At 44.4% G+C, this 27194-nt stretch overlaps 6 protein-coding genes across 6 annotated transcripts; 2 read left to right on the top strand and 4 right to left on the bottom strand.

The window, feature by feature from the left end:
* Positions 1-825: 825 nt before the first annotated feature.
* Positions 826-1974, bottom strand: KVR01_006163 (uncharacterized protein). The gene has a single exon (XM_044785165.1). It carries the CDS (start codon positions 1902-1904, stop codon positions 1053-1055), a length of 852 nt encoding a protein of 283 aa, XP_044644966.1. The 5' UTR covers positions 1905-1974; the 3' UTR covers positions 826-1052.
* Positions 1975-12154: 10180 nt separating this feature from the next.
* Positions 12155-14634, bottom strand: KVR01_006033 (uncharacterized protein; the record flags this gene model as incomplete). Its single annotated transcript, XM_044793294.1, has 2 exons — positions 12155-13815; positions 13887-14634. 2 exons carry the CDS (start codon positions 14632-14634, stop codon positions 12155-12157), a joined length of 2409 nt encoding a protein of 802 aa, XP_044644836.1.
* Positions 14635-16793: 2159 nt separating this feature from the next.
* KVR01_006151 (uncharacterized protein) lies at positions 16794-17972 on the top strand (the record flags this gene model as incomplete). The annotated part of the gene is made up of 2 exons (XM_044782091.1): positions 16794-16871; positions 16931-17972. 2 exons carry the CDS (start codon positions 16794-16796, stop codon positions 17741-17743), a joined length of 891 nt encoding a protein of 296 aa, XP_044644954.1. The 3' UTR covers positions 17744-17972.
* Positions 17973-19085: 1113 nt separating this feature from the next.
* On the top strand, positions 19086-20585 carry KVR01_005989 (uncharacterized protein; the record flags this gene model as incomplete). The annotated part of the gene is made up of 1 exon (XM_044790395.1): positions 19086-20585. One exon carries the CDS (start codon positions 19086-19088, stop codon positions 20583-20585), a length of 1500 nt encoding a protein of 499 aa, XP_044644792.1.
* Positions 20586-21040: 455 nt separating this feature from the next.
* Positions 21041-22278, bottom strand: KVR01_005919 (uncharacterized protein; the record flags this gene model as incomplete). Its single annotated transcript, XM_044789925.1, has 4 exons — positions 21041-21080; positions 21140-21806; positions 21868-21990; positions 22047-22278. The coding sequence occupies 4 exons, from the start codon at positions 22276-22278 to the stop codon at positions 21041-21043; spliced, it is 1062 nt and encodes a 353-aa protein (XP_044644722.1).
* Positions 22279-24794: 2516 nt separating this feature from the next.
* On the bottom strand, positions 24795-26283 carry KVR01_006470 (uncharacterized protein; the record flags this gene model as incomplete). Its single annotated transcript, XM_044788681.1, has 1 exon — positions 24795-26283. Exon 1 carries the CDS (start codon positions 26097-26099, stop codon positions 24795-24797), a length of 1305 nt encoding a protein of 434 aa, XP_044645273.1. The 5' UTR covers positions 26100-26283.
* Positions 26284-27194: the final 911 nt, after the last annotated feature.

Here is a 27194-nt window from a genome sequence, read left to right as displayed (position 1 = left end):
GGTGAGATGGTCATGTTTGTACGATTCCGCCTTGGTTGAGACAGATTGTCATGCAGAATCAGATGAGGGGAACTTGGTTTACAAACCGTCAGCAAAGAAAGCTTTGCCGAAACCTGGGCAGCGGTTGATGCTGCGCCTCCAGGCTGCATTTGGGCACCACTGCATTTGCGCCACGATGCTGTGGCGCAGCCTCCAATGCCAGGCAGGCTTCAGTGCAATGCTCTATCAACCACACTGTATAATAAAGTGAGACTAATTGGGGTTATGTCTTTAGTATTGAGCATGCATCACATCGATTCGGCCATCAGCCTGAACTGCTCACACCCACCCTGCGAAATAGAAGGACGTGCTATGTGGACTGCCGTTCCAAAGCTTGGTTGGCCAAGCATTGTAGTCGCAACCTGAGATTCTACCCCCACTGTACATATGCGAGCGGCTCAGATCGTTCTCTGCAACAATTTAGAGAATAGGTGGAGGGTATGTATGAGTATCGACAAAGTGGAGTTTTCATTCCTATGCCCTTCGACGCAAACGGTTAGAAGGAGACCTGGCCTCAAAATTGTATAGATCTAAGAAATCATGCAACAGCAGCCAGGTGTAAGAGGCTTGATCTTCTGAGTCGGCTGTGGTGACGTTTGTGGATGCTCTTAGTGTGCAAATACCTTTCCCGGGAGTTGGTAAGTGTGTAGGATTCGTAGTTGAATACTTACTTAATTCAGCCAAGTTGTGACAGGCTGATCTTTTGTTAACGTTTCATGACTTACGAATATTATGAAGCTCGTTCTGATTGACCATATCATTGTGCTCGTGATGTTATGTCCACGATTTTGAATGTTGATATCAATATTATTAATCTATCTATATATATATCCATCTAAATCCCATGAACGAATCATTTGATGGCCTTGTGGCGTTGTGTCTGATCTTAATCTGCAACTCAAGAGAAATGCGCCCTCGATCAGGAGGGACACATTTTACCTGTAGCATAGTCCCAGGGACCACTGGCATGTCTGCAAATGGAGCCAGTAGGCATTCGCCACTATTTCAGCTGCTCAAGCCCTTTGAACTTCAGGCCCACCACAGCATACAAAACTCACACTAGCATCAACAATCTTCTTGCAGATCTCCAGCTCGGCGTCATCCCTCGGCACATAAAGCATGACATGCGTGATCGGCCAGAACCCTCTGACCCCACTGAGCGGATGCCTCTCACCCCAGCCCTTCCTGACAACCTCCTCGGCATCGGGCAAGCTCAATGTGACATGCATCGTAGCTTCAGGGTGCACATGTGCGAACTCGCCCTTGGTCTTCTTGAGGTATGGCGGGAACACCCGATCGCGGCTCACGGCGTACCACAGCGCGGCGTGGTCGGACGGAGATCCTTCGCCCTCCAGTCGAGACACGTCGACAAACACCAGCGAAGGGTTGGCCCGAGCGATGTCCTCCTGATATGCCACAAGTCGTTCCCTCATTTCGGCGTTCCGGGGCCCGCGATCGCTCATCTGCCGCTGCGGCGCTACGAAGCCTGGCACGACCGGACGGTCTCCTTTGCGCGCCGGAAGGCTGCGTCCCGACAAAAAGCTCTTTGTACCGTGCTCTCCCAGAGATGATCGGAATTTCGGGTCGGAGAAGGATTCATGATCGCGTGTGTCGTGTCGCGCGACGATTTGTGTTATGCCTTGGAGCATCCACCCGAAAATATTGTAGGGCATTCCTCCCGGTCCGACGTCCAAATATTCCTGGTAGGATTCCATGGCCCAGGCGATGGCAGGGCATAATGCGAGGCCGATCATTACTGCGGTGATGCCGATCACGCGCCAGTTGTCTATGACCGTCTCTGGCACGTATCTCTGGATGAGAAGCATCGCGTGCTCGAGCTGCGGATTTTGGATTTGAGATGCCATTTTCCAGTCTTGGGATGCTGCTGCTGATCAATGTCGAAATTTTAGAAGTTTCACAGTAGAAGCGCAGAACGAGTTACCCTTTGAAGTGGATTGAAGAGGTTTTATGACACCGCCGTTGACATACCTTTAGTCGATCCTCCTCGGGTGGGTCCGGCTCCGTTATGGTCTGACATGAAGCCACAGGTCAGCACACCCGGGCCGCTCGCCTGTTCAGTCCTCAGGATCGAACAAGGCTTTGCGTGACCTAAAATTGCACTCCTATTCCCATTACCTTGGGTGCATCCCGGATGCCATGAATGCTAATAACTCAAGCCAATCGATATCCCCAGACTAGTTTGAATGTTCTTTCTTGTTGCTGAATTGTATGCACTTGACTTTGACGAATCTGACATGACAGCAAGTTGACAATGAGTCAGAGCAACAAATGAGTGGTGCGTTCAGTTGCAGCACTATTATCGCTAAGGTGCTGTTATCAGCAGTGTTCTCGTCACTAAAGGGTGGTCATGCAAGTGAGGGTTTAACTACAGTCAGCGTCTCGCCCGGATCATAAGACTTAACTACGTCTGTTCACTTCCCCTCCTTTCCCTATTTCCATCCGTGATATAAAAGCAGAGTAAGAGAGATAAACGCTTCCAAATTCAGCCACGCGATCCCCACACATTCATTGTTAGACGAAGTAGAGAACATGGCCGACAATCAAAACGCAGAAATACCAGGCGCTACTGCCGCGGCACCGGAAACGCCACAAACATTAGCATGCCAATGCAGACGAACGTACCACCGGCGACAGCGCGGAGGTGGCTGTCCCAATCCAGCTAGATGGTGTCAGTGGTGTAAAGACGGCGGATGCGTGCTGGCGAGGCACAGAGACGAGCGGCGGGAGCGCCGCGAAGAGAGACACAATAACAACCGCAGACACGAGGATACGAGCAGGAGAGGAAGTAGGAGGCATGGACAGAGTTCGATGTCCGGTTTTCCATCGCCTCAGACGGTACCGTTCCCGATGCTACCTCCGCTCCTACCTATGCCTATGCCAGGGTCACCTTTACCCGGCATTCCCTTCCCAACGCCCTGGTCTGGAGCAAGCGTTGGCAGCAGCTCGAGTTCACCGAGCAGCGAAAGCTCCGGTAGTGATAGTTCCTGGGAGGATACTAGGCGCGACCCACGGAGGTGGCCAGGTGTAGACGGGTGGTTTCGTTTCTAATCAATGGTTGATGTACTATTATAGGTTGAAGTCGATGTGAGATCACATTACACCTAATAAGTAAACGGTTGAATTTATTTTCAATGCAATTGTGCCTTGTCTTGAAGCGACTAGAAGAAACCTTGGAACAGTTTGTGTAATACTTACTACCTAGGTACTCAATTCGCCAGCATTCGAAGTATTTCCTTTTATACCTCAGTTCAAGCTGCCGGTGAAATTCAAGTTGCCTGCCTATGTACAGCCGGAATCAATACTTACTCGGACCAAAGAAATGCCGTGCCGCCCCTTTGGTGACACCCCAAAACCTCGCCACGAAATTGCCAACCCCAATTTGCCAACCCCGCCGCCATAGACGCTGATTACGCCGAAGGATTTGCCTGGAGCCTGTTATCAATATCACATCTTGTACCATCTTGCGAAAATACTCTCAGCATTAGGGTTCTGTTAACGTCGATGCTGATACTCACGCCCACCGACACAACCCACAGCCCGGACATGCGCGAGATTCTCTATGTAGTTCAGAATTTGGCAAGCCATGTCACATGCCATTGCCATGAAATGGAATATGTCCCTCGCAGCGCAGACTTGATGCGACTGCCTAAACCACTCCTACCTAATGCCGCGCGGAGACTTGACGAGCTACTTCACGACAGCGTCATCATGGTTCGTATTAGTAACTACACCTGGGCATATAGCCAGATAATTCTCTAGCATGTCAAATAAGGCTTACTAGGATTACAAAGGAATCAATCACGTCTATGTGGGCCAATGACAGAAGATTGAAGGTCAACCCTGATAGATTCTCGGGGCCACAAATAATCTGGCTTCAGGGTGGCGGCGTGTCCACCAAGAAGGACCGACTGGCACTGTTCGTATTTGTACGGCGGCCGATCAGACAAGGCGAAGCCGAAACGGCGAACCAAGCCTTGCACGAACTGCCAGCTTCCGAAGGTATAATTGAGAGGCCGATCGCTGAGAACCAGTTCGTTAAGTCGAGTTTCAAGTGTCAAGTTGGAGACATTCTTGTGCTTGAGGGAGGGGAAAGACTTCACACTCGCGGGGAAGGCGACATCGAAGATCGCGATATTTGTATGATTGCAACTTTGCACAGCACAACTATTGATGAGAATGGAATGGGCCAGGTTTGAAACCATGTATATTAACCGGTCATTCGTTCCAGAACATGGTCCATGTCAGTGTACTGACTTGGTCCATGGGAGTTCGACGCCGCTGCGACCTCCCAACTTCCCTGACTGATGATTGTTCGGGCGGGATCTGCTTGAATTTCAGTTTGATCATGTTAAATTTCTCTAAAAGAAAGTCTCAAGGACTTACTGAAGTCTGCGACGTTCTGCGACGATGCCCCCGGGCCATCTTGTGGCCTGAAAGGCGTGTCGGGGATTGGCTCGCCTTCAGGCAAGTGGATCTCGACACTAGCCGTTGGATTTTATGGTATAAACAACCGCTCAATTACTGTCTAGGAAAAATGAAGTTATACCCCCCCCTAGTTAAATACCCCCTATTTCTCAGTTAAACTAAAACTTTATTAATAAGGTAGAAACTTTAATATTCTTATTAAAATACTTTTATTAACTTTATTAATATTAATAATAAATTATCTTTATTATTTAATTAAATAAAAGTAATATTATATTAATTTTATATAATTAATTTAAGTTTAATTTATAAAAATATATATAACTTACTTATTCTAATATAAAGTAATATTAACTTAACTAACTTTATAAATAATATTATTAAATTAATTTATTAAATTTAAATTATTTAATATTTATTATATAAAATTTATTTAAAAGTTAAATTATATAATTTATTAATAAAATATTATATTATTTAAATAATTATATATTTAAAAGCTAACTATTAAGGTAATTAAAACTTAATAAATTACTTAAAAGTATTTATAAATACCTTTAAAAACTATTTAAAATAAAACTATTATAATAAATTAAGTAGTTTAAAGGGTATAAAAGAATATTATTTAAGTTAATAATAAAAAATATATTTATTAATAAAAAAGAGGAAGTAAAAGTATTAATAATAAAAACCTCTTTACTAAAGTAAAGTTCTTAATAAATAATATTAATAATAATATTAAATATTTTAAAAGTTATCTAATTAACTTTTAATATAAGTATATTTAAATAAATTAATTTTAACTTTATTTATTAAAATTTATAACTTAAAAATTATTAATATTCTTATTATATAATTTAAAAATAAAGTATTATATTATAAAAAAATTAAAGTTAAAGGATTTAAAATTTTCTATTAGAGTATATTAAATTAATTAAAGATTTAATTATAAAGGAATATAAAAACTATTTAAATATAATTATTAAGTTAAAAATGTTTTTATTAAAGTTAGTTAATTTATAAGTTAAAAGTTTATACTTTTATAATTAAAATCTATAAGAAAAATATTAATAAAAGGATTAAAGTATTTAATTATAATAATATTATAAATATACTTTAAAGTTTAAAAATTATATTTTCTTTAATTTTTATATAATTATAGAGTTATATTATTAATAAAGGAGTTATAAATATTTATATTATAAAATAATTACTTAATTAAATAATTATTAATTAAGGTTTTTATTTATTATTAATTATTTAATAAATAGTTACTTTAAGGGATAGTTTTTAATAATTAAATAAATAATAAATATTAATATATTTAATAGAAACTTAATCTTAATAACTTTTAATTTAAATTAATAACTATTAGTTAAAGAGTTAAAATAAAAGTAAAAGTAAACTTTATATAAAAAGTATAAATAATTAATAAAAATATAATTATAGTTTTAAATAATTATTATAAAACTAATTATTATTATTAAAGTAAAGGGAATTCTTTATAATAATAGTATTTTATTAAGTAAAATAATATATATATTAATTTATTTAATAGAAATTTAAAGGATTAATTTAATATAATTATAATAAATAATATTATAATTAAATATTTATTAAAAGTTTTTTAATTATTAAATAACTTAAATAAAGCTTAATAAAAAAGTTTAATAATAATAAAGTTAGCTTTATTCTTTTAAAAAAGTAATAAAATAAAAGTAAAAAAGTAATATTAATATAATTATTAATTTATTATTTAATATTAATTTATTTAAAGTTAGATATAATTAAATAATTTTAATAAGGTTATTATTATTATTATTATTATTATTAACTTTTTTATAAATTTAATAGACTTTTAGTTTTACTATTATTAATAGTAATAATAATAATACTTAAAAGTCTATTATAAAGATAAAGGCTATTAGTTATCCTTTTATTATTATTATTATAAATAAAAGAAGATAAAATAATTTTATATTAAAATTTATTATAAAAATCTTTTAAAAGTATTTTAAAGATTTATTAAAAACTTAATTTAAGTAATTTATAAAAGTTATAAAGTATAAAGAGTTTAATTTTATAAACTTTATAAAAAAGGATATTTAGTTTAATAAATATAATTTAAAAGCTATTTTATTAATTAAAATATTAGTTAAGCTATATTTAAAGGAAAAAAAGACTTTATTAATTTTTTAATAATAATAATAATAAAAGAATTTATTATTATAATAAAGACTATTAAATAATTATTTAATAAATTATTAAATAAATATTAAAAGTATATATTTTATAAAGTTTATAAAAGTTATTTAATTAATTAATTAGCTTTATTTAATATTAAACTTTATAATTAAATTAACTATTTAATAAAAGGTTAAAAGTTTATTAAAATATTTTTTTATTTAATAGAGTAAAGGAGTTATATAATAAGTTTTAAAGGACTTTTAAATAAAAAAGTAGTAATTAGGTATATAGAAAAATATAATTAGTAATAAAAAGTAGTTAAAAGAAAGGTTATTTATTTTAAATAAATAAAGTAAATTAAGTACTTAATATTAAATATTTAATTAATTAAATAAATTTATCTATAATTAATTTATTTATCTTAATTTTAATTATTAATTTAATTATTTAATTTATAAATAATATTCTTTTATTTATATAACTTTATTTAATTAAAACTTTATTAATTTTAATTTTTATAACTTTTAATTAAAACTATTATATTTACTTTATTTTATATTTATTTTTAATATTTATATATAATAAAAATATCCTTAAATAGTTTTAACTTTAAATTTAACCTTTTAGGTATAAAAGAATAAAAATTAAGTAAAATTATTATTTAAATTATAGTTTAATAATTTATATTAATATTAATAATATAAATAATATTTTAAGTTATTAAAATATACTTTAATAAAATTAGAATTAAAAAGTATAAAGGTAAATATTTATATTTTATACCTTTTATATTTATTACTTTAATTATTTTTATTTTATAATATTAAAAGGTATTATTTATTATAAAATTAATTTTAAATTTAAATATAGGTTTATTTTTAATAAAATATTCTCTTTTAGTTATTAAAAGAAAAACTTTTATTATATAACCCTTATATATTATAATAATAAGTAAATTATTTAATATAATTATAAAAGAATATAAAGGTAAGTCTTTTATTTAAAAGACTTTTAATTTATAGAGTATATTTAATAGATACTTAATTTATCTTTTTATATTATTTTATTTATTAAAATTAAACTTATTAATAAAAATAAATATCTTTATTATATAATTTAATTAATATATTTATTAGAGATAATAATTATAAACCTTTTATTATATTAATAAGTTAATATATATATTTATTTATTACTTTATATATAAATTTTAAAGATATTATTTATTATTTTATAATAATATTAATTTATAATTATTTAATAAAAGTATTATATTTTATTAAAATATAAGTTTAATTTATTAAGTAGAAAATCTTTTAGTTTTTAATTTATATAATTTATATATTAATTATACTTTATAATATTATTATAAAAATAAATTAATAAACTTTTATAATTTATTATTTTAACTTAATTATATTTTATAATAATAATAATAATATATTTAAAGTAATTATATAGATAGTAATAACTTTTTAATAATAGCCTTAAATTATTTTATAATAATATTAAAATTTAATTTATAATTATTTATTAAATAATAATAAGTTAAAGTATAAATAAAACTTTAATTATTAAAATTTAAATAGTAATAGATAATAATTAGTTATTATTAGAACCTTTTTTTTATTAATTAAGGAATATTAATAGATTAATAAGGGTATCTTATTAAGAAATATTAGAGTTTCTACCCTATTAATAAAGTTTTAATTTAACTAAGAAATAGAGGGTATTTAACCAGGGGGGGGCACAACTTCGTTTTTCCCAGACAGCGGGACCCGCATTCGACTCAACTTGTGGACCCGGGGATTCTGACGCAAGCTCTCAACCAGGCGCATGCTATCGTCAATTCGTCGCGAGAAGAACCGCGCAGCTAAGTCGTAGTGTGTCTGCGTATTCTCGTTTCTAAGTACGCCTTGCTCTCTCAGAGATTGCACGACACCATTGATCTCACAGGGCCCTGGGCCCCTGATCGAGACCCGCTTCTCCAATCTCGAGAGATATTAGAACACCTAGGTCGTACTAGTCGATAGCGTGCCAAAGAAAGGAAAAGGAGGGACCTACGTCGTCCGAGCAATGTTGTGCGGCAGGAGTAATGCACCGAAGCCGTCCAATTCTTTAGCAATTGCATCAAGCCGCTCCCCTGCATACGCAAGTTCTTTCAACAGAGACCTTACTGAATCAATCTCTAATCCGCGGCGTACACTGATATACTTTGTGAGAGGTTCCCTGGTAGGACTTGTGAAAAATTCGTTGAAGATTCTCCGAAGGTGATAGAGTTCAACGGTATACACTTGTCGCATTGCCTTGTGCAATCTTGTTGTCGGATTCGGCAGTCTTCTCAGATTATCATATAGTCGCGTGGCAGTATCTTCTTCTGGTCGTAGGGACTCGGGGTTGTCAATCTCAAATCTCATCCATCTTGTCACATCATCCCCGAACACGTCGTCGAAGTGGGAGAAGCCACTGGCGTGAAGGGTGTCCTGCAGGCTTTCTCGGAACTGGCGTGGCAGGCTGCTGTGTGAGCTGAGGATATTGCCGAAGAATGCTGAGAAATCGGCCAGGAACTAAATTAGGTATGTCAGATGAGTCAAGGACGGGCTTGAGGTGGCTTGAATCTCTACTCGTCAACTGGTAGGTGCCCACCTTTGGTCTGACCAATAAATGAGGGCTGATGCATGTGGTTTCTGTGTCGTATTCTCGACAGGCATCAAGCAATGCGCTTGCGAATTCCTTTGCGATATGTCTTTCCATCATGCAGGTATGTTTGAGCAGCTCACTATCCTAGGGTGCCCACTGCTGAAACCGTCACAGTAGGCTGCTTACCGAAAGTGAGTGATGTCTGGGGTCGATGAGCACCCAGGTTATTTATTTCCGTTCCAAATCCGATACCACTCAGTACAGGCTTGAATACCAGTGAAAAATGCAATCGAAGTAAACGGAATGTAATCATTGGAAGGATACATTTGGAATGCCTCCACAGCCATGGGTGACATCGTGCACACCTCTGTAAGCTGGAGCTGCCACCATCAGTTTGGAGTCAAGTTTCAACGTTGAGCTAGCCACCAAACGCTGCGAGTAGATGCTTCCAGTAAAACTTTGACTGGCTTCTACCCATACATGCACGGTTGAGGGGAAATTAATGCTACGGTATCATCTGCCAGAATACGAGCACCTCAACTCTTACATGGGGGCTGGCTATTTACCGACGCTTGCACAGCGAATAGAACCTGTGATGTATCGATGTCTCAGACGCAGGTGAAAAATCACCTTTCATTTCACCAGGACTGGTCACTGATAAGACACCCTGCATAGGTCGGAGTGGCTCAGCCATCCAGTGCCCTAGTTCCCTTCAAACAGACTACAATAGTTAGGGGTAATAAATATTAGTACAGCGCTATTACTACACTTATTTTTTTTTAAATTAACTAAAGCTAGTAACTCCTTAATTATATATATAACTATAGTAAATAAGAGTACTAATTTTAATATATTTTATTATATATAAATACTTTTAATATCCTTTATAATAATTAAAGTTATTAATATATATATTTTTTAATATAATAAATAATTAATTTAAAGTTTTAAATATTATTGTAAAGCTTAAAAATATTTTTATAATAGACCTTTTATTAATAATCTATTTATTAATTTATTATTATATAGCTTTAATAACTATTTAAAGGATTTTAATTATAAATCTAATTATAATAAATTAAATTTACCTTTTATACTTTTTATTATAAGAATATATACTTAAAGAAGATATTAAAAGAAATAAACCTTTAAGTTTATTAAAATTATTATTTAATAATTAAAAGTTTATATTATTTAAAGTAAACTTAAATAATTATTTTTAAATAATAAAATTAGTTTTATTTCTTTTAAACCTTATAATAAGATAAATTTAGATTATTTATAATATTAAAATTTATTTAATATTTTAAAAATATTTTTAAATATAAAGTTTAAAGTGTTTAATAAATAAAAGGCTATTATTTAAGCTTTTATTAAAGAAAAATTAGAGTATTAATTAATTTTATAATAAGAACTCTTATATTATATTAACTATTTATATAATATTTATAATTTAATTATTAAATAAGTTTTTAAGATATAAAATACTTTTATATATAATATCTTTAAAAGATTAAATATATTTAAAAGTACTTTAATAATTATATTAAATAATATAAAAATAAAAAATTAAATTATTAAATAATAAACTTTATATATTTTTTAATAAGATTTAAGTTAATAATACTTTATTATATAAATAATAGCTTATTATTTATAAAAGTAAAATTTAATTATATTTATTATAATTAAAAAATAATTTAATAATTAAATATTTTAAGCTTTCTTTTATAATAATATAAAAGAACTTTATTTTTAAAGAGAAATTAAAAGAATATTTTAAAAATAAGAATAGTAATTTAATTTTATAATTAAAGGTAAGTAATAAAAAAATAAAAATATATAAACTTTATTAAATATTATTAAAAATTTTATAAAAGTAATTAAATTTATAAATAATTTAAAGGATAACTTTAATTTAAATAACTTTAAGTTTTAATAAAATAATATATTAGTTTATAAATTAAAGGAAATAATAAAGTAAATAAAGGAAAATAACCTTTAAAAATAGATAATCTAATAATTAATTAAAAGTTTAAATTTTAACCTTATTAAATAAGCTTATAATATTTTTTATAATATATTTTAATTATTTTATAAAAATATATAATATTAAATAAAAGAGTATATTTCCTATAAAGACTTTATAGGTTAATTATTAAGTTAAAAGCTTTATAAAGCTATTAAGGAGATATAGTTTACTATTTTAAAGAAGTTTTTATAATAACTAATTTAATTAATATTTAAATAAATTAAGAAAGTTTTTAAGTTTGAAAAAGAATTATCTAAATATTAAAATTATTATAAGGATATATATATAAAGAGAAGTTACTTTATAATAATTAGTTTAAAAAAAAATATAGCGACGGCGCCGTGCTAACATTTATTACCCCTAACCATTATACAGATAGAAGTAGCTTGCTGCCTGCGTGCAACATAGGATAAGATTAGCTTCTGGAATCTGTCCAATCAAGCATCTTAACTTTGTAAAAGCCACACTGAAAAAGTAAATCGTCATGCCGAAGCTGCTCAAGATGTTTTTCTTGCCCAGCTCTATTCTACTGCCATAGACTAGTTCAATGTTTCTAGCGAGAAATCAAATGTTGTATGATATGTCATCATATGGGAGGGCAAGTCAAGATCTTACTTGGTTAAAGGCTATCCGAGTCCTGATTCAGAACTTTACCAGGTGCCCCAGGGTGGCTTGTTTGGGGTGGTGTAACAAGAGCAACGGCATCAAATAGATTGCGCTAATTACCTACAGCGACGAAGCAAACAACGTGCCCGCATATTCTCCGAGTTTTGCCTTGCGAAGCTCTGTTCTTTTCACATGAGACATGAACTAGTAGATCCCACTGTCACTAGAAGGCGCATTGGTCGCGTTAAAAGACAGGGCAGCCAAATCTCCCCACACAAATCCCAAGGAACTGCCAACAGTATGCGAACCATCCGACCAAGCCAGCCTGCCCCAAGCAGTCTTTCCCGAATCAGCCTCCGCGCCGGCTCCCGCCAACGTGGCTGTAACAACGAAGCTCTGCTGCTCCTGGCCCGCGGTGAATGTGAGCTCCTCGGGGTCAACCGATACCTGGACGAGGGCCGGGTCACTCAGCGACACGCTGACGCGGTACGTGCCAGCCTCGCCGACATTGGTGACCGTCCGCGTGAAGTTCACCGTCTTGGGCCCGGAATCGGTCTTGGTGTCGTACCCGACCGCGAAGGATGGGTAGTTGAGATCATACTGGCTGTAAGTCTTGTCGGCCGAGCAGGTGCTGTTGGTCCCGGTGATGGACTGCACATAGTCGGTGGTGGAGTTTAGTGCGCACAGGAAGTCGATGTAGTCCTCGGTCTTGATATCATATACCAGACCGGGGTCGAGGGCGGCTGCAATATTGACGTGGCCGTTTCCGTAGTCGAAGGGCGTTGCTGCATCCTGTGTGGCCTCGTCTGTGAATGTGGACGCACCGCCCTTGGTGTTCGTATAGGTGGTGGTCATCAGGGCGGAGCGGATGGCTGCAGGGCTCCATTCGGGCCTTCTTGCCATGATGAAGGCTGCCATTCCGCTCAGGTGGGGACAGGACATGGAGGTACCGGAGAGGATGTTGTATTTCACCCGGCGCGTGTCCTGAGGGATTCCACTCGTGCCAACGTTGTCAGGCCAGGCAGCCAAGATTTCGACTCCCGGACCGGTGATGTCGGGCTTCAGCAGGTCCGGAGCAGGGTAGTTAGGGCCCCTCGAGCTGAATGCGGCCATCACTGGGGCCTCGATGCCCAAGACGGCGCCCTTGATGTCCAAACCTGCCGTGGCACCCGCAGACTTGGCATATGCGATCACGGCCGCGCCGTCCTCTTCTCCTATGTGAACGGCAGGGAGCACATGCGTATCGGCCAGGATTGCCGGACCCGTCAGGTTGGTATTGATCAGGATCATTCCTGATCCACCGGCATTCTTAACATATAGGCCTTTTTCGACTCTGCCAATGTCGCCTCTCAAGCAGACAACAATCTTTCCCGTGACCTTGGCGGATGATAGAGATCCAGGTAGACATATCGCCGCTTCGGTGGTGTTGGTGATATTGCTGTTGGCCGCATCGCTGGCTAGGATAAGAGGGAGCTCTTCGAATGCGGGCAGTGTATTGTCTTCGTTGACAGAGAGGGACTTGCCCGTGAAGTTCTGTCCGTCACCGAGGACAACAGTGGCGGGGAACCCACGGTCTTGGGTGCTTGCACCCACGGTCATTATCCAGGGGACGTTATTTGAGATCGAGCCTGCGCGGGGTCCGTCATTGCCACCAGACATGGCGACAAATATTCCCTTGGCCATGGCAGAGAATGCGCCGACCAATATATCGTCAGGTCCCAAGGACGGCGCGCCACCCAGGGACAGGGAAGCCACGTTGATACCGTCTTCGATAGCATCGTCGTATGCAGCAAGGATATCTGCCGAGGCACACCCAAAGTTCGGCCAGCACACCTTGTACACGGCCAGGCGCGCCTTTGTAGCCACTAAGAAGCAGAAGTCAGCCACAGGATGCCTAGGGAAAAGCCACACTCGACACATGCAAGAAAGCACTTACTACCGCGAGCTGTGCCAGAGGCTTGTCCGTAGATGCTGGCGTTGTCGACCGCAGCGCCGGCTGCCGTGGATGCGGTGTGAGTTCCATGGCCCTCCGGGTCTCTCGCGGATTTGTAGGTCCCCGTGAAGTTATAGGCGGTCCCGTTGTTGCTGTCAATCCACGCGGCCTCGAGTGCCTTGGTATACCACCTGGCGCCAATGAGTTTCTTGTTGCAGTTAGCCGCCGTGAACTCCTCCCCTTCGACGCAGGATCCCTTCCACCGGCTGGGAATGGGTGGAAGCCCAGTGTCGTCAAAGCTGTCACTCTCAGGCCACACGCCGGTGTCGAAAAGGCCGATGATGAGGTCGGACTCGCCATCAGAGGTGGTGTTGCCCGTGAACACAGTTCCCTGTTGACCTAAGATCTCGGCCTTGTCCAACCCGAGAAACTCCGGGGTGTGGGTGGTGTGAAGCTGGTAGATCTTCTGGCGGCTGACGGACTTGACCCCGGGTTGGGCCATCAGCTCGCGAGCCTGGGCATCGGTGAGCCTCGCAGCATATCCGTTCATGGCTGAACTGTATGAATAGAGCATAGTGTCGCGGGATGTCACCGCCCGGAGTGAATTCTCATGCAATGAGCGGCGGGAGATTGACGACTGGGAAACAGGGGCCTCCATCTGCACGATGTAGGTTCTCTCAATGCCCTGTGCCTGGCCACTCCCAAGGAGGGCAGCGGAGAGTAGCAGTGCGAATAATTTGAGGTTCGCCATGTTTAGCGAGATATCCTCCAAGTTGAACCACACTAAGTGAATGACACTGTCTTTGGACAGGAACTTTTAGAGAGGGATAATGAAGGAGTGGACGGTTGACATTATGCGAGGCCCTTGGGCAGAGAAGGTCTTCGGAGACCATCTTATATCTTTTCCTATCTCCACCTGTCTTCATGAACTAACGGCTGGCCGGACCTTGGGAGAAAGCTTGTTCGTAGCCAGCACACAACATTGGAAGATCAGGCATGCTCCGAAATTTGCCAAGATTCCTCCGTACCCGGACTTTGGATAAGGTCTATGGAAATGTTGACCACATTGCGGAATAGCAGACTCCTCCAGCCAGGCACTGTGAGCTTGAAGGCTTCTAATAATACACGTACGGTTCATTAACGCTGCTAGATGGAGTCCTGCGTAACTCAAATTAAGTACGGACCAGGTCGAGAAGATTTTCACCCATGTACTAAGAAAAATTACCGCTGGCCGTCGAACCCTTTTCTATGATACAGCTGACACAAGGTTTACTAGTCGCCGATATCCAGGGGTTGATGCATGACTTGAATCAGGCGACAGACACCTGTGGTTCACGGGTAATTGCCCAAGAAGTCAAAGGTTCGGGTTAGAATTCCCTCACTCAACGTATTTGTATTCCCTTCTCCCTTTGGAATCTTCTTAAATTTGGTTTCGTATTGAATAACTTGCTCGTGGTCACCCTCCTGGTGCACCACCTCCTGCGAGTAAGCCTCCTAAGGCTACAATGTCGTCTACGGTAATCTACATATGTACTCCTCGGCAACCTCCAGCGGTGTATCTCTGTCCACATGAATAGGTATTTCACTTTGCTGTGAAATCTTTTAAGCGCGCTAAAACACCAGGTTAGTTTCCAGTCTCCAAGATGTGAGCCCTCAGAACCAGTGTATACACCCACCCTGCTAATCATACGTTATCGACTCTGCATCATTTCTATGCATGGAAGAACGAATGTGGAAAGTGCCGTGCAATTGAAAGGCAAGTGAGAATAACAGGATCTTCCAGAACACAAGGACAGGAAAATGGCGTTGGCATATCCTTCGATCAACGGCAAAAGGCTGATCAGGACACTGCATTGCCATGCACTTGAGGTACCATACAAATTGACTTGTCTCTCAGGAATGATGGAAGCCCTAATCTCCCTTCATTCATGCATGGGACGAAGCCCCTGCCCAGAAACCTGTTGCTCCGCTGCGCCCGATAGCCTGGTAAAGCTAAATGAGGGCGAAGTTGTTCTTCCGTCGCTGCCCCTGAAATCGATCAGGGGCCAAGCCCGATCTAGCCCAACTCTATCTGAGGCACCGTACTACCCTAGACGATGATTGCCTGAGGACGACACGCTCGCTGACGGCCTGATATCTGAGGCAAAGTAACAGGCAATGGACTGGTGTGCAAAAAGCTTTAACACGCGGGCACTTCTAACTTTAGCCAGTGCTCTAATTAGACTGTGCATGCCCCGACTTTGAACACGTGGAAAGCCAGTGTCGCAATGACAAGGAGTAACAAGAAATGCACCTCGCATTCGCACTGGGATTAGAAATGCCTGTTTGTAATCCTTGGCCCCATATATGGCCTCGGATGGGTTCGGCCTCGGAACCTTGGAACGGCCATTCCCTGTCGACGTCCACGCTACCTTGGTGAGCGGCTCAAATTCGAGCCGTCGGCGTTCTGGTGCCGCCCCGGTCGTGTCGGTGCTGGCCTATGTACCCCGTAGGCTGTCCCCTTTTGGGCAAGCTCCCTCATGCCGGTGCGCGTCAACGACTTCAGCCCGAGCGCCCCAGGTTTCCAGTGCGGCGCTTTAGATCCTCCACCTGCGCCGTCAGATCCATCGCCTCGTCTCAGCAAGGCTATGTTAGTTAAGGTTAGTAGTAAGGCGGCAGTTCAGCGGACCAATACAATGCCTAGTGTCTGTAGCAAAGTGCGCTTGACCCAGATGAGAACCATTCTGCGTCGCGGCGCGTGTTCATGCCAACCAAAGGATTGGTCATCCTGAGTGACGAGGATGCCTGATGGTGATCTCATGGAGTTGGGACCGCAATGTTCATAAAACCCCAAGTGGCCGTTGTCATCAACTCGAACCTCATATTCTTCATCAGAACACTCACAGCATATCAGTTTCAAAGTCGAACACAATGACAGCAGGAGACTTCAAGCCCGTCTTTACGACGACCAACTCACCCGTGGAAGAAAGGCCACCTCCTGTATTGCAGGTAAGCCGATAGCCCACTCTGCTCCCCGGTCAGCGTGCGACAATTAACCAAAGCCTTAGGCCTCCTTCAAAGACTCGTTCAAGCTTCCTACGCTCCTGGCTCTCGGCGCTCTCGTCCAGACCGCAGTGATCGCTGTCCTTCCCGCACGCTACTCTTTGTTCCCGTTACTGCTTCTGCTCGGCCGCGCCATCATATCCACAATCCTTCAAGTCCGATCCCCAAAAGACAGCCACTTCACGCTCGACGTGGTCCCCGGCCGCATGTCCGCCCAGCTCCCGTCTCGTACCACCGGAGCGTTCGGAACCAAACCCGCCGCCAAACCCCTGGTCGTGTTCCACATTGGCGTACGCTTCAACCACCCGCTGGGACTCCTCAGCCCCGGCGCGAAGGAGATCGCCGGTTACTTCGCTGCCATGGTCAAGGAGCTCGAGCAGCGCCGCGACGAGTTCGGCATGCTGACCATCACCAACTGGAGGGGCACAGAGCGCAGCACCAATAACACCCTCATGAACGTCGCGTACTTCCGCGACGTCGACGGCCTGAACAGGTTCGCGCACGACAAGGTCCACCGCGACGCTTGGGACTGGTACCTGCGCTTCGCCAAAAAGGAGGGCAACTCGCACATTGGGATCTTCCACGAGACATTTGTCACCCGCCCTGGAGACTACGAAACCATTTACGTCGACTGCCAGCCGACCTTGCTGGGCGCTGCCAATGTTCAAGTCAACGCGGACGACAGTGAGAAGGTGAAGACAGAAGAGAAAGAGACGTGGATCCGACCGCTAGTAAGCGCCAATCACTCGTCGCTAAGGAGCCAACAGGGCCGCATGGGCACTAGACTTCCATTTGAGGGAGACGCGGACATGTACTGATGATTTTGACAACTGAAAGGGGGGGGGCAAGACGTGCTGAGTGTGATATTGAGAAGTAAGAATTTACCAAATCTGGAGGTCGTAAGATTTCTCAAATTTCTAGCATATTATATGGAGATATTTGGCAGCAAGGAAAGAATGTCGTGATTTAAGGTGTAAAGGTAAATCAAATGAGTGGAGGGGCATCGCATATTAGACATGTCATAATAAAAATCATATTGCATTTCAAGTTAGAATAGGGGTGGTTTCGTTCTTAATCCCCACATATATGGCGCCTTTATACAGTGGTAAATCTTTAAGACCCAGGCATCAAAAAAGAAATATATAGTACTAATAACAGTAGAAAGAGAATATAGTATGTGGGCACATAGCTCAGCCTCATGCCGCACAGATAAAAGTTGGAATAGAGGCTGGCCTGTTGATGGATAAGTATGGACTATGAGCCTTTCCTTAGTACATATTCTTCTAAGCTGTAGTACGTGTTGACGTGACCAACGCCGAAGAGAATTCACGGGTCTAAGTGCGCAGAGTGTGCCCCGCGCCTAGTCCTTGGATATGGCCCCTTATAATGGATCATATAAGAATACCACCCACCTCTTTAACATTTATGGGTGAGATGCGTCTTTGGTTACGCTGAACGAGAATACGGCCATATAAGAAATTATTGGATGCTATCTAATGTACCTTAGAGGACTTTGCAACGGGAGGCGCGACTGCTAGCCACACGCCTTCTCGTCCGGCCAAAAGACCATAATGACCAATCTGCGGATTGGCTATTCCTAGCAGTATATTAGTACCGTACCGTCACTGACTTGTGGTGGCGTTAAGTTTGGCACAGTCTGCTCACCTGGATGCCTCAGGCAGCAATCACACTAGTAGTTAAGATGGTAATGGGCTTCACCAACAAATATTGTACAATTTGAATAAAGGCATCATTAATTCGGGTCTGGTAAGGGCCTCTTCAAGTGCTAAGCATCCTAAGGTAGTTTCGTTGGTGAGCTACACTCTTTGGTGTGGTGCTGAGGCGGCTTTTCTTTGCAGTTTTGTGTCCGAAGACTTCGGCTAGTAGTCATAGTTGAAATATTCACATGCACAAATGTGTAGTGCTTTACATTACTTCATCCTAAATTGAAACTATGAAGGCACTTAAGAGCCTAGTCCACTGGTTTACGTACTATGGGGGACCTTTGTGAAGTTTGCCAACAAATTGGAAGAAATGGAACTTTCATATATTCAAAGGTCTCGGGCATCAAACTAGCCATCCCTCGACTTTTCAACTTTCCTCATCCACATACTTTCAATTTTCCGTTCAAATTCAACCGACTATTCAAACGATTCCACCATGCCTCGCCTCAGAGATCTTGCCCATCGCCGCGAATCTTCTGCGCGACGCAATAATAACACTAATAACTCTGGGACAGCGGCCGAGACAGGCTCTGGTGCCGCACTAGTGCGCGAAGACGAGCACCCACGAAGCCCAGAACAAGAGGCTGAACATGGCGTCAAGTTCTTCAGCGAGCTAGGGTGTCCTAGGCAAGACGAGCCCATTCCTGCGCTGCGCTTGCTTGCGTGGAGGCGCAGGACCATGACCATGGAAGACTACTACAAAATCGACTGGAAAAAAGAAATCAATTTGCAATACTTCCTACGATGCGTTGAGCCTGAGGCTTGCTTTCTTGATTTTCCCCGCAAGAATTGGCCAGTTCCGATTGCATGTCCCAAACACAGCGTGGGGACGGACGTGATGTGGCGCCGGTACCGCGAGGAAATCAGAGAACGAGCGGATGCCATTTTCGAGGCCGAGAAAAAGGAGAGAGAGGCAGCAGAGGCGCAGGAATGGGCGGAAGAATGTGCTCGCATTGAACGTGCCATCGCCGAGCGTCCTACCTTGTGGATGCGGGACAAGCTCTGGGAGCCGGTGGGGCCAGGCGTCGCCCGCATCAGTGGCTCTTTGTTGAAAGACGTGGCCACTTTCTTCTGCGACTGCGATATCAGGATCGAAGAGGACAACCTCGTGACCATAAACCGCAGCTACAAGAAGGAGGGCCGGGAGATTGTCGCCCTGATACAGGATGAGAGTGACGAAATCATGTGGTCCACGGCAACGCAGGTCCAGATGAAGATATCCATCGACAAATTCCGCCAGCCACGTCATGTGGATAATATGGAGCACCCTGGCCACGCGGCCGTGCGCAACCCGAATGGACGGTACGGGAATGCCATGTGTGCGGTTATCCTATATCTCGGAGAGACAGGCCAGCCGGCCCCCCAGCAGATCGACGACAAGTGCTGCTACTGGCTCTACTGTGCGTATGGGTTCAGGAATCCGGATCTATCGAAGATTGGAGAGCTGGCCTCTTTCCGCATGGTGAGGCTTCCCAAAGTCTCACATCACGGTAGTATTGACTTGATGGCGCGCTTCGGTTTGAAAATGGGAAAGAAGAGAACCAAAGCCTTCTCCGACGGTTTCCATTACAAGGTCAAGAAGTTGGAGGTGACTTCTGCGAAATGGGATGGCTTTTTGAAGTGGGTTGAGTTACCGAGAAGGCCAGCGGGCTCCATCGACCTCTGTGACGATCCTGGTGTGGACGATTCTAGTGAAGATAGTCCTGGTGACAAGGATCCTGGTGACGATAATGCTGGCGAGGACGACCCCATGGAGGACACAGGGAGTGAGCATGCTCACGACCCAGACCCTGATCTTTCTTATTTGGTCGACTTGAACCTGCCCGACGAAGATGAAGTCGAGGACGAGGATGAAGATGACAATCGGCCACAATGGCCAATCCCCGGCAGGAAAAGCAACATCCCCCGCCACCTTAGGAGAGGAGGAAAGGCCTGAGTGGGTCTTCTCTTTCCATGATGCTTTATACCGGACTATCGCAACGGCAATGTATTACGCAGCGGAAATGTATGGAATCTTGTGCTTTAATAAGGCTTTTCGAAACAAATAGATTGTGTGGCTTGGGTTTTATTTTTGTGTTGGTTAAGGATAAATTTGAAATAAAGAAGCGAGGCGTGGCCACAGATTGGATGATCCACAGGGCCCAGAAGTTGCAGATTGAATACCTCGGGAGGGAGCGGGCAGTCGGGGGTAGGCTCCAGTTTTTCGAAGCCTGCACGACAGAATATGAAGGGATATCGGTTGTTATTTCCACCAGTCTTTTTGTTCCAAGAGAATATATACATTTAGAAAATGACCTTTCGCTTTCTCCACCGGACGTCTTCGACTATGTGAACTTTGACATTTCAGTCTTCAGTAGGATTCACGCTCTGCCAGTGTTTAACTGGCAATGTTTAGCATCCATTGGCGATGGCATCGGCATAGAGAGCGTAGCTGCAAAACTTGTCAGTCCCCAGGTTAATAAGTCCTGATTAGGAGGAAGCAGCACATACTTGTCGGCGTTGGTGTAGGCCCTCGAGGCAGAGAGAGCAGTCGACGCGGCGTATCCATACGCGTGGTCGGTGGTGCGGGCAAGGATGTGGGTGAACTCGTGCAGGACCGTCGAGGCCTGGCTCTGCTGGCGGCAGCCGGTGGAGACGGGACGCAGCCTCCAGAAGATGGGGCACGAGGCCATGCGGCCCGTCGCGGGCTGTGCGTAGGCGATGGTGTTGGAGGTGCAGACGCCGAGGAAGTCGACGCACGAGTAGGAGCTCGACCCCGAGGTGGTGGACGCGGCCTCGGAGGCGAACGCCCTGAAGCGGGCCGCGACGTTGCTGCGGGTCGTGGCCGACGTGGTGCGGAAGTACTCGCTGAACTTGGCCGAGGAGCCGCTGGCGGCTGCGTTGGCCGCGGCGGTGGAGAGGCGGTTCGTGGCGGAGACGGCGTTGGTCAGGGCCGTCAGCTGGGAGCCGGAGCACGACACGATGCGGGTGCGCTTTTCCAGGGGGTTGGTGTCGATGCTAACTGCCTTTGGGACGGCGGCGGCGACGGTCTCCTCGACGTTGAATTCCAGGGTGTTGGTCTGGAACTCGTAGATCCCCTCGAGCTGGGTATTGTGAACACCTGCGAATGCGATCTCGCCGTCGAGGGAGACGGAGTAGTCGCCCCCATTGATGGCATCTAAAAGGCTCTGGTTAGCTGACGTTCCGCGATGACATGTTCCACACATCCGGCGACTTACATAGAGCAGGGATGTTGACAAGAGCCTCTGCAGTCTCACCAGGGGCAAGGGTGATAAATGAGTCCTCATCGAGGTCCTCAGCCGAGTAGTCGATGATTAGACCCAGGTATTCGACGTTCTCACCTTTGACATGTTAGTTAAGCATCAGTAATTTGAGCCGGCTATGTTCAATTTCATACCATTTTGGGTGACGTCGAGCTGCTGAACGGGGGCATTGTCTAGAATAGTGCCGCTGGTGAACAAGTGCAGAGTCTCAGCCCCAGTGTTCGACACTGTTGCCTTGACTTCAGTCTCGCTTGCCTGTGAAAGCTCGACAGACAGGCCCTCAGTTCGCCTGTTCCTCTGGTGTGGAAGGGCAGAAACAAGCAGAGGGGTGGCCACCAGGGCGCTCAGAATCGACTGGACAAGCATACTGGAAGGCGAGGTACAGCAGGGCAAAGAGATGACTTGGGCTGAGGAGGCGCAGATGATCTCAGGATGAGGAACCTCAACAATTTCGTCCCATGTCGTCCATGAGCATCATTATATATTGGGTATTCGAAAGCTTCATTCTCATATGTTTGTGACCGTCTCGGTCTCTCGGCCAAGGGCCACTCCCAGTGGTACACTATGCGCCGAACTCCTTACTCTATCTCTGGCACGGCACCGTTCACGTTCTCCTATCCCGTTAACTAAGAGCGGAGCCTCTCAATGGAGAAGGTCCCGAGCAGCCTTGATGGTGTCCCCCATATAAACACAGGAACGATCGAGCGCATTATTTCCGACAGGGCTAAGCCTCAAATAGAAGGTGCAGTGGAAATATGGCGGCAGATATGGTCCTGAAATGTCAAGAGACCTTAAGAGAACAAATGCAATTCGCAGCCGTGATCGCTCCTGAAGCTTGGACGTGCTTGGGCGTGCTTGGTATTGCTTGGGTTTGCGACCTCAGCATAGAGTTGATCCAGCGGATTGGTGCCGCGTTGGCATTTCCACCTAATCTCCGACTTGTTTGACTTGGAGGCCGATTAGTGGGTCTTGTCAACAACGCATAGAAACAATTGAGATCGACCGAATTGGGCTAAGCCACGCACTGTCGAATTAGAGTATTCGAGGGGGGCGTGCCACGGCGACAAGGCTCTCGGCATGGCCAAGACATCAAGCCCAAGAGGCTGGGCAACTCCTATCAACCGCGGGCCTAACGACCCACCCAATCCCCTATTCCCGCGGGAGGAGAATAGAATTTATCCCATGCCACCTTCCATCTTTCCATAGACTCTATGATGCATCGAGGCCCGGCAGACTGGGATGGCAGCGTCACAGTATGAGGGGAAAAGTGTGTCAACAACTTTATCCACCTCATCGGAAGTTCAGACTTTCGGGATGATTCTCGGCAACAGACCAAAGCCCCTCAGCGTTGGGCGACGACGGCCTCGATTTGATAAATTTCGCGTGTACAGCCTCATCAACGTCTCCGGTGCTCACAAAAGACCTGAACTCTGACTCAGTTCAGCGGCATGCGTTGTGATTTCCGAACTGGACATTACACTGTTCTCCTCTCCGAAAGAAGCGAGGCTGTTTCTGGTCCTGCCAAGGCGTGCCCCAGGATTTGGGGCGGGACCTCCCGAGTCTGGGCACGGTCCGGTCGTTGCTGGTAAAACCATACCGGTATGATCTCACCGGGGAGACTTGCACCGAATTAGTTTCCAAGAGGAAGACGATCACTGGCAACAGAAAAAAAAGAATAGAGCCATAAGGAGGTCTTCTAGGATGCCCGATGATTGTGTGCATATGTTGCCTAGGTGGTTGTCATGATGAATGTTTCCCTCAAATGGCTATCATGATCGAGAGGCAGGGAAGAGATGGATTGTCCAGGTGCAACAAGTTGCCAAAGTCAGGCTGTGACATTCTCACTTACATATTCCGATACCCGCACGTCTAGATAGTCTGAGCGCTGCTTACAGCCAGGACACGCACCTGCAAGTGCCCCTTCAGCAAGCAACACGATGTGGCAGAACACAACATTGGACCAAACCAAACAGGCTATACTAACCACAGCCTCCCACTCTCCCTCCTAGTCTCCGACGCGACCAAATATACACTGTCCCTAAGGGATGAATCAGTCCTCTGCCATAAAGCAGGAGCAGCAGGCTGGCAAGCCCCCACGACCAGAGCAAGGCCAATCTACGCGCCCAACCATTTCGAGGGACTATTTTAGTCTCGCCGTATGACTGCTTTGCCGGCTATTAGCCCTTGGGCTACTTGCGTCGACGATTCTAGTGAGCGGCGCCGTCGGTAGCGATGCCTTCCAGCCTTGTCTGTGCGGTACGAGGCTGAGCGATGTGCCCGTAGACGAAGCACTATATTCTTTCTCCACTGTCATTGGCACTGTATTTCTTCAAACGCTGGGTCTTGAGCGTTTACCACTGTATGAAGGCGCCACAATATATTTTATATGTATGGGGATCAAAAACGAAACCAACCCTACTACGCGCCCAACCGGCCCGAGAATCTGGCCGTCTCAGGCGGAGCGGGGGAAGATGCGGTCCAAGGCGCGCTTAGCCAGAGGACGGATCAGCAGGCCTTGAATGAAGGGGATGGATGGCGTTGGGATCGTTGGATGAGACGGTGCAGCACTGATGGGGGCCGGGCGGTTATGGTGGTGGCGATTATGGGGATTTAAGGTTGGTCTTGATGCTCTACGCTGGTCCTGGCATGCCGCCGGGAAGGTCGTGATGCTCTGCCGGGGCCCGGGGGATGGGGGATGCCGGCGAATGCGCGGGATTGTTGATTAAGGCGAAGGATTTTGCTTTAGTACGGTATCATGCAATCATAAATTGGATTCAAACATGTCCGTATCTAGTATTGATGACTATGTCTGCGCAAAATTTAACCCGAACATAATATACCTCCTACTCGGAACCGCCAACAAATTTCCAACATCTCGTTCATCACTTCCCACCCTTCTTCCCCCTCCCCTTAAAGGTCGGATGCCCCCTCGGGTCCCGCCTCAGCTCCTCCATAGTCTCGACATGCGAGGACCCCTCGCCCTTCTCGATCTTGAGGGCCTCGATAGCCAGCTCGGCATACCGGGCCCCGCGCTGGTCATACCCCAGCACGTTGAAGTTGAGCGCCGCGAGGATGTACGCGTTGGCGACCCGGCACTGGAGGCGCTCGTCCTCGTACAGCTTGAGCAGGTACGTGATGAGCCCGACGGAGGCGTCGCCCGACGCCAGGTCCTGCAGCTGCCCCTCGATCCACCGCAGCTCCTTGAGGCGCTTGTCGGACTCGGCGGCCTCGTCGGCGGAGGCGCTGCAGTGGGGGCACGCGCACGCGAAGCCCCAGTGGGAGCGGGCGCGGTCCTGCCTGTCTGCGCGCGGGGCCAGGGGGTCCAGGTACGTGATGGTGATCTCGTCGCCGGCGGCGATGGGCCGGACGGCGGTGGTGATGTGCATGAGCGTCGACTGGTCGACGTAGTATGCGGCGTTGGGCCGGCAGTCGTGGTTCGTCTTGCCGACCTCGGGGAAGGCGCCGTAGTGCTGGCCGTCGTCGCCGCCCAGGTCCAGCCGGAAGGCGTTGGTGGTCAGGCGGGCCGCGACGGGATGCTCGTCGGGGTCGTGGGCCATCTGGCTCATGAAGAGGTCCGCGGTCTGCTGGGGGAGTGACGCCAGGGCCAGGTCCAGCAGCCGGTGCTGCCCGGCCTGGTCTGGCTCCTCCTTGAAGCCCTGGTGGACGAGGAGGACCGGGGTGTGGGCCATGACGGGGTCGCCGCGGACGAGAGGCTGTTTGGCGATAACGCCATTCCCTTTGCCCTCGACCTCTGCAACGAGGAAGGGCAGGCTGTCGTCGTCATTGTTGAACGACACCTCGAACTCGTGCAGGAGCTGCCCGACCTCCCTGAGCCTGGGGAGGTTCTGGGCGGTGGTGATGGCGGCGAGGCCTCTGCCGCCGGCGAACCTTGAGCTGTTGTAGAGGCAGTAGTTGCCGACACAGTCGTCACCACCAGTCCATCTTGGGGGCCCTGCGAGGCTGTTGACGATGTCGGTGAGGTTCTGCTGCCTGAGGACGGGGCAGACAAGATCGGGGGGGATCAGGCTCCACCAGCATACATCGGAGTTGTCGAAGGCGACTTGCTCATGGACGAGAGCGTTGGCGACCGGAGGAGGAGACACGAGAAGCTGCAGAGCTGCCAGCAGCAGCAGCAGGATGGACAGGGGCAGCGGGCGTGAAGATGCAGCAGCAGCTGGAGGTAGCATGCTTCATTGAGGCTAGCTGACCGTCTGCGAGGGCCGGCGACGCTGATGGCATTCAAGGGTGTAGAAGCTTGTCTTGGTGCTTGGTTGCACGTTGACTTTGTTGGTGCGAGGGCAAGCAAGACCAGGCCAGTCTCTGCCAGCCTGCCAGTCCCAGCCAAGCAGGGGTTTGGTCGGGCCGGGCTCCCCAAATGGAACCACGTTTCATGGGTGGTGGCTCGACCAGCTTTGGGGAAGCTGCAGGCCACAGGATCTGATGGGCGCCGCACAGGGGCGGGGATCTGCGTCGAGTGGAACATCCCGCCTGCACCCGCCCGCACCTGCCTGCACCCACCTGCAACTCATGTGCCGGCGACCACCAGTCTGACCTGCATATTTGGTGTGTGTTTGTACCTGAACCTGACGTACGTTTAGCCAGACTTCTTAAATTGCAATTTTCAAAGGCAAAGAACCTAGAAGAATGAAAGGATGGCTTGGCCCATCGACCATCGACCGACGCCTCCCTCAAACGACCCCACTGACCGACCGACTGATTGGATTCTGCATTCTGGCAGGTGCGATTGTGGAAATGCCATGATGACGTAGGGATGTGCTGCGACCGGAGCTTTTTGGCCTGGGTGGCCCGTGCTCAACCTCGAACCTCGACGCTACATCTAGCGCTACATCTTTTGGGGGTACGCTAGACATTTTGCATCTTGTTGATTGCTGCTGTCTGCCATGCATCCTTGTACGTACGCATATGCGTGCGTCAATGGATAAATCGGGACGATGGGTATCTTATCAAGAGCCCATAGATGGGAGGCAAGCTGCGGTTGACGCCAGATGCAATCCTGTTTAGGTACGTAGGTACGTATCCACCTAGGTAGGTACCTACTTTAGTGGCACCCGCATGCAAGATGCACAATCCCCATCCACCGTCTTATCTCACCCACCTCTTGTTACCCAGCTGTGCGGTACCGTTCTTGGTGCAGCCATGGCGTCCTGGTCCTGGGTCGCTGTGCTCCAGTCGACTGGTCGCCCCTCGCCGTTCCATCCGACCCGTCTGATGTTGGCTGGGGTAAAATGGGGCCAGCACAGACTCTGGTGGTGCTCGGGCGT

This window comes from Diaporthe batatas, assembly GCF_019321695.1.
Source record: "Diaporthe batatas strain CRI 302-4 chromosome Unknown Contig00006, whole genome shotgun sequence".
Lineage (NCBI taxonomy): Eukaryota > Fungi > Ascomycota > Sordariomycetes > Diaporthales > Diaporthaceae > Diaporthe > Diaporthe batatas.
This window is presented reverse-complemented; position numbering and strand designations above follow the sequence as displayed.

Bases quoted from the DNA above. Each gene is read 5' to 3' on its own strand.
- KVR01_006163 (XM_044785165.1), bottom strand. From the start codon at position 1,904: ATGGCATCTCAAATCCAAAATCCGCAGCTCGAGCACGCGATGCTTCTC.